A 6000-nucleotide genomic window follows, 5' to 3' on the forward strand; every position below is an offset into this window, starting at 1 on the left:
GCTTTAGTTTGCCGAAACAAATCAAAATGTCACCACTTTACTTTCTGTAAATGCTAGTTTAGTGTTCTATCTAATAAGGGTGTGGGTAGAATATGAAACCCTTTAAGATGGGTGGGAAGTTGGGAACCACTGAATTTAACATCCATTTTTGGTTTGGTTGTTTGTTTCCAGATCGAGCTGGCAGCATCAGTACATTGGACTCCTTGGATTTCGCCCGTTATTCAGATGATGGCAACAGGGAGTCAGACGAAAGAGTGGCAGGTAAGGAAAATCCTGCTGTCATATCTATCTATATATAGAATTAATGACTACAGCGTGAGCACTCAGTCCTAATGATCATATTTGAAAATCATATCAGATTTGTTTGCGGTGTGCTTCGCATACTACGATGGGACAGTTGGCTGCTAGTTAAATACATTTTCCTCAGCCACAGTGACTGGTCATGTGGTTGGTTTTAAACACGTAAGTGTTCTTGAATTCCAACTTCGTGTCATACGATACTTTTAATAGTGGAAATCTTTAGTCCATTTAATTTTAAACATTTTGCATGCACTTATCATCATATTAGACCACAATTGACAATAGGCAAATTTTCTATTTGCTAATGCCCTGAATTTCCAAGAACACAATTCAGCAGTTACAGTACATGGCCATTTTTTAGGCAAAATGAGAAGGAATTGGCTTTACTGGACATTTTTCTGGAAACTATTAGTGGTTCAGTGGCTTGTGTTAAACTCTTTTATGAGAGGCGATTTGGTCAGTGTTACCGTATATGACACAAGGTTCTTGGCATTCTTGGCGATTGATGTGAATTCACATGGGTCAAACTGTATAGTTCACTGACCGCTTTCATCAGCGGTCTGGTAGATGAGTGGTCTCTATAGACGAGTAGGAGGGTTAACTAATAGCCTGAACGCTAAACTTTTCGGTCTAATTGGGCTGTACTGACAATAACTATTTTGCTTTCCCATTTCTTTCCAAGCAAAAGGTTTTCTGGCTCTCAAGTTTCCTCTCTTGTCATTTCCCTATTTTGATACTTGCTTGGCTTGGTTGCCATACTGTTCCTTGAGCTTTTTCTGTTTCATTAGCTTGAGTCCCTACAAAGCTTCAGATTCCTACATTATCCTGGCAGATATTTTTCAGACCGAAAAGTGTTGTTACTAATAATTCCTGTGAAAATTCACATCTCCTACCCTCTACCAACATAAAAAAAAAAACTCCTCAGAGCTTAGCCGTCCACAAATATTTGTTGGCTACTGGTTTAACAGTGAAGTCAATTAATTGTTTACAAAGTATCAGCATTTCTGCTATCCAGGGATATATTTTGCTTGCGATCTTTTCAAATGAACTTTTTCTGATAGTAGTATTAAGGTCTGTTCACACCAAGGCTGTATTTTAAAGCTTTGAATAAAACAAAGCAATTTTAATGTATGAGCTTATTTTATTTTATTTCTTTTATATCAAATCTTTTTTTTCTTGTATTTTTAAATTTAATTTTATTTTTATTCTCATCATTGATCTGTATTCATTTTTATTTTATATTTTATTTATTCATTAGATTTTCAGAAAATGAACATTTTTAGTTGTAGTTAAAGTTGTTAAATATTACATAAAATTGTTTGTAAATATGTGACTTTGTCACTTTAGACTTGGTGAGAACAGGCCTATAGTGTAATAAATAAACATTAAAGTAAATAAGAGCAAATAAAAATTATAAATATATCTAATTGATTTTAGGTAATGGGTATTTTTCATGGCGCTTTAAGGTTTTCTGTGCTTCTTATAAGTGTGATTTTGTTGAAAGTTAATTATGGGTAAGTAGAAAGCCTAAGGAACCGTGCAGCAGAATAAGATTGCTTTGTACAAAATGTCACTTTTACACCCCAAATTGGGCATCTGCTCCCAAATCTTGACCACTTCAGCGATGAGCACAGCCCTGGCTGTCTGACCTGGGGTTTATTGGCTGTCTGATGGGTCTCTATTCCAGTATTTCTCTTTCCAATACTGGACCACAAACCATCCAGGCAAGCACACCTTTGCCACTTTTTTTTTTTTTTGCTTGTTCTTACATTTTTCCATTTGTTAAACTTGCATCCTGTGCTGAGTTGATCAGCAGCATAAGTGTCTTTGTCCCATTTGAGCTCTGCTTTCTCTTAGCTTTTTCCCTCCCATTCTTTTGAGTTTTTTTTTTTATTTTCTTTCTCTTGTGTTTGAATTCATCTTAATTTTTTTCCTTCCTTCTTTATCTGGCCCTGTTCGGGTAGATGGTGTTCCAGAAAACATTTTAGGAAGCAGAGCTTGTGGGAGTCCCACCTGCTGATCATCAGTGCACAGTCATGCAAAGTGTCCTGTGCTCTCCATGCTTCTGTTTCCCCGGTGTCTCTCGGTGTGTCTCAATCCGTTCCCTAGTTCATACACTGCCCAAGGATTTCTAGGGCTGTCCTATGATCGCAGTTGTTCCAGTACACTGAAATGTTTGCTTCCTAGAATTGCATCCTAAAAATCGGTGAGAATCAGCTGATTTTTGAAATGTTGTTATCTGATACCAGAAGAATATTGGTTATTACTAGGGATGTGCCGATCCGATATTCATATCGGGTATCGGCTCCGATAGTGCCATTTTTCTCGGATTTACATGTTGTATTTTAATGCAAGATCATCAGTGTCCCAACTGTTAGAGGATCAAAGTGCTTCTGATCCCAGATTTGGTCTTCGCAGTACGCTGATTCCCGTTTTAGAAATTAGCGAGCAGAAATGAGACACAGCCTGTGTTAGAACTCGTCTAGCAGGTCCACAGTAGCTGGATTGCTGCGGGGCTTCGCATACACTAGTAAATCCTTTTCCAATTGAACAACTGTTTTACAACAAAGATCAAATGCAAACAACAGGTGGATTTAGATTTTGTGTATTTAGGATTTGCGTTTGTATATATTTGGGATTGTTAACTGAAAAGCTTTTTGTAGACCATTTAGTTTTATTTAAACAGAAGTGTGTAGTTTTTTTTTTGTCCGTTTCAAATTACTTTCTCATATTCCAGCTTAGTATTCAAAGACACTCGTAAGCCATTCAAATATTGATTCCCATGAAAAGTCTCTATGGTGCTGTCAAAACATTCCTCTGCATCCCGAACGATCTGACACGTCAACATTGGTCTAGCCAATGACGTGAGTTAGGGGTGGGGTAAACTGTTTCTAGTGTTGTCAAAAGTACCGACTTCGGTACCAGTCGGTGCTGAAATTTAAAAAAATGAGCGGTCAAATCAGCAATGTTAAGAATCCACTCAAATGGTAGCTGGAAATGGACATTTTTTAAAGTGCCCCTATTATGCCATTTCCAATATTGCCTTTCATGTAGTGTGTAATGCAGCTGTATGTGAATGTAAACGATCTGCAAAGTTGTAAAGCTGAAAGTGCACGATAAATAAAGTTATTGTCTCCCAAAATAAAGAATAGACTCTGAACAGCTGAAACGAGTCGTTAGTAATTCGAATTCCACTTCCGTGACGGCTACACGTCACGGGATAACACATTTGCATAATGCGCGCCTATGTTCTACGTTGGCCAGCCGCGAACAACTTGCCCCCGCCCACAAAGACGTCATTCTACTGACAAATGCTTCTCTAATCTCGGCGAGTTCAACGCAGGATTCACAAAACGCTTGCTGTTGAAAGATGGATCATAGTCCTGTTTATTTGGACCAGCTGTTCCACTGAATCACAACCTGTAAGTATGATAAATAATAGATGTTTATATTTTCTATAGAGCGTTCAAAATACAGAACTATTGAAATAAGCGTATCGTTTCCGAAACGCGCTGTACGTCGTAGACCAATCACAACAGACTTGGCCATTTGACCAATCAGAGCAGAGCAGGCTCACGGAAAAGAGGGGTTTAGAGAGACTGAATCTTTGAACTGCTTCGAACGAATCGTATTGGAAATCGCTGGAAAATGAGGTGATATTAAATGCATATTTTGAGAAAACGAAAGTGTTTTTTTACCTTGCATGCATGTAATCCTATTGTAGGAGACTCCCAAAACTATATTAGGAACCGTAGAAATGGCATAATAGGGGCACTTTAAATTTCAGTACCGACTGGTACCGAAGTTGGTACTTTTGACGATGATTAGGCCCATCCCAAATGGCACGGTTTACACTTTATTGTCTGCTAATGTAGACTTGAAGTTGGCGCACAATTTTGCAACCCAAAATGACAAACAGGACTCCCTATGGTCATGTGAACTTTATGGACACATGTAAGCGATTGCTGCTAGATGGCAAATGAACTTAAAGTGCACTATTTAGGACAGGTCATATATAATTTGCAACTCTTTGATGACGCTAGCGGCACAGAAATTACACACTTCAGCTTTAAAGTCAAAAGGAATTTGAAGATCTAAAGGAACTTCAAAAAAATTGTGAAAGATTTTTTTTTTTTTTTTACCGTTCATCCAAACAAACAAACAGACTTTGATTTTCTCTAAATCCCTGGTCAGACAGCAGCTAGTGAATTTGCGAGAAAAGAAAACCCGAAGGAAAATAAATGTGTAAATATTTTCATGATCTGGCAGCTCCTCCAGCAACCTCTGCTGCATATGTTCATTAGATCCATAGTGTGCATGTCCCTGTTTTGGCTCTGCCTCAGCTTCTTACAAATGTTGTCGTTTTTCTTTTCTTTCTTTTTTTTCTTTTATTTTGTTTTTTCATGGCCATCCTTTGTTCTTTTTTCCCCCCTTTTGTTTTGTTTCTTTGTTCCCTTCTCTTGGTTGGATGCCTGTTTGTGTGTGACCCACTTCCCCCTGGTCCAGTTCTGGAGTTTGAACTGCGGAAAGCCAAGGAGACCATTCAGGCTCTTCGTGCCAACTTGACTCAGGCTGCAGGTGGCGTACCAGGTGGCGTACTTTCAACTTTTACACACTTCAGTTCCTTCTGCTATAGGAGCTGCTCTCATTCCTAAAGGCAGTTTGTAATGTCCACCATAAATCAAATTCCAGCTCACTCGTTTTTCTTTCTCTCTGTTTCTTTCTTTCTTTCTCTCTGTGTAGAATGTGAGATTCCTTCTCAAGAGAGAAAAAACTACAAATCCAGTCCTGAAATTCAGGTTACCCTACCTTTCATTTTTTCTCTCTCTCTAATAAGCTAATTATGAACAATTAGTTTGAATCAATCTACATGAACTTCATTTTATCCAATAATTTTTTTCAGGAACCTATTCGCCCTCTTGAAAAGAGAGCCTTAAATTTTTTAGTTAATGAGTATTTATTGAAAAATGAATATAAGTTAACATCCATCACATTCTCTGATGAAAATGATGATCAGGTAATATTTTATGAATTCCTTTCATACATTAATTATTAAATTTAGTATTTTATTTCTTCCTGGTACTCATGATATTTTATATCTGCAGGATTTTGAGTTGTGGGATGATGTGGGTCTAAACATTCCCAAACCTCCAGACCTATTGCAGCTCTACAGGAACTGCGGGAACAGCCTGCCGTTGCATCGGGATACTGTGGATGTGGCGGTCAATGTGGACCCAAATGACTTGCCAGGAGACTATTTTACCCAGGAACCTGTGCAGCAAACTGAGGCTATACAGGTATTTACATATAGGAAGAACTGTTTACATGTTTACATGAACATAGTTTTCCAATTAATTCTGTTTAAACCTTTATTCTGAAGTAAAATTCTGATTAATGGCATATGATAACTTATTTTAGTCACTTTCCTAAAACGTGGTATATTGGTTTAATCAGATTAAGGCCGTCAGGTTAATGCATTTACATGGCTCTTACTGGCCAAATCCTAGTAACCCCATGTCAAATATCTATTCAAAAGGGATTTTTGATTAAACATGCTGCTCTAGGGTCTAAAATGTGATTTAGAGTGGTCTTGGGTTTCTCTGGTCAAAAATATGCTAACTTTTAAGTAATTTCAATGTTATCCACAGCAGCAAGAGGAAGTGGTTCAGGAGCTGGAATATCAGATCAGCCTGCTGAACA

The 6000-nt window shown here is 37.9% G+C and overlaps 1 protein-coding gene across 1 annotated transcript in view; it reads left to right on the top strand.

The window, feature by feature from the left end:
- LOC107686719 (lisH domain and HEAT repeat-containing protein KIAA1468 homolog) overlaps nucleotides 1-6000 on the top strand; it is a 48269-nt gene that overhangs the window by 9070 nt on the left and 33199 nt on the right. The window contains exons 2-7 of the mRNA XM_016483824.1: nucleotides 172-261; nucleotides 4807-4878; nucleotides 5044-5099; nucleotides 5204-5317; nucleotides 5406-5597; nucleotides 5946-5994. Coding sequence (XP_016339310.1) covers nucleotides 172-261; nucleotides 4807-4878; nucleotides 5044-5099; nucleotides 5204-5317; nucleotides 5406-5597; nucleotides 5946-5994 — 573 coding nt within the window. The remainder of the gene's footprint in view (nucleotides 1-171; nucleotides 262-4806; nucleotides 4879-5043; nucleotides 5100-5203; nucleotides 5318-5405; nucleotides 5598-5945; nucleotides 5995-6000) is intronic.

The sequence above is a fragment of the Sinocyclocheilus anshuiensis genome, unplaced genomic scaffold, assembly GCF_001515605.1.
Source record: "Sinocyclocheilus anshuiensis isolate Anshui unplaced genomic scaffold, SAMN03320099.WGS_v1.1 scaffold990, whole genome shotgun sequence".
Classification (NCBI taxonomy): Eukaryota; Metazoa; Chordata; class Actinopteri; order Cypriniformes; family Cyprinidae; genus Sinocyclocheilus; species Sinocyclocheilus anshuiensis.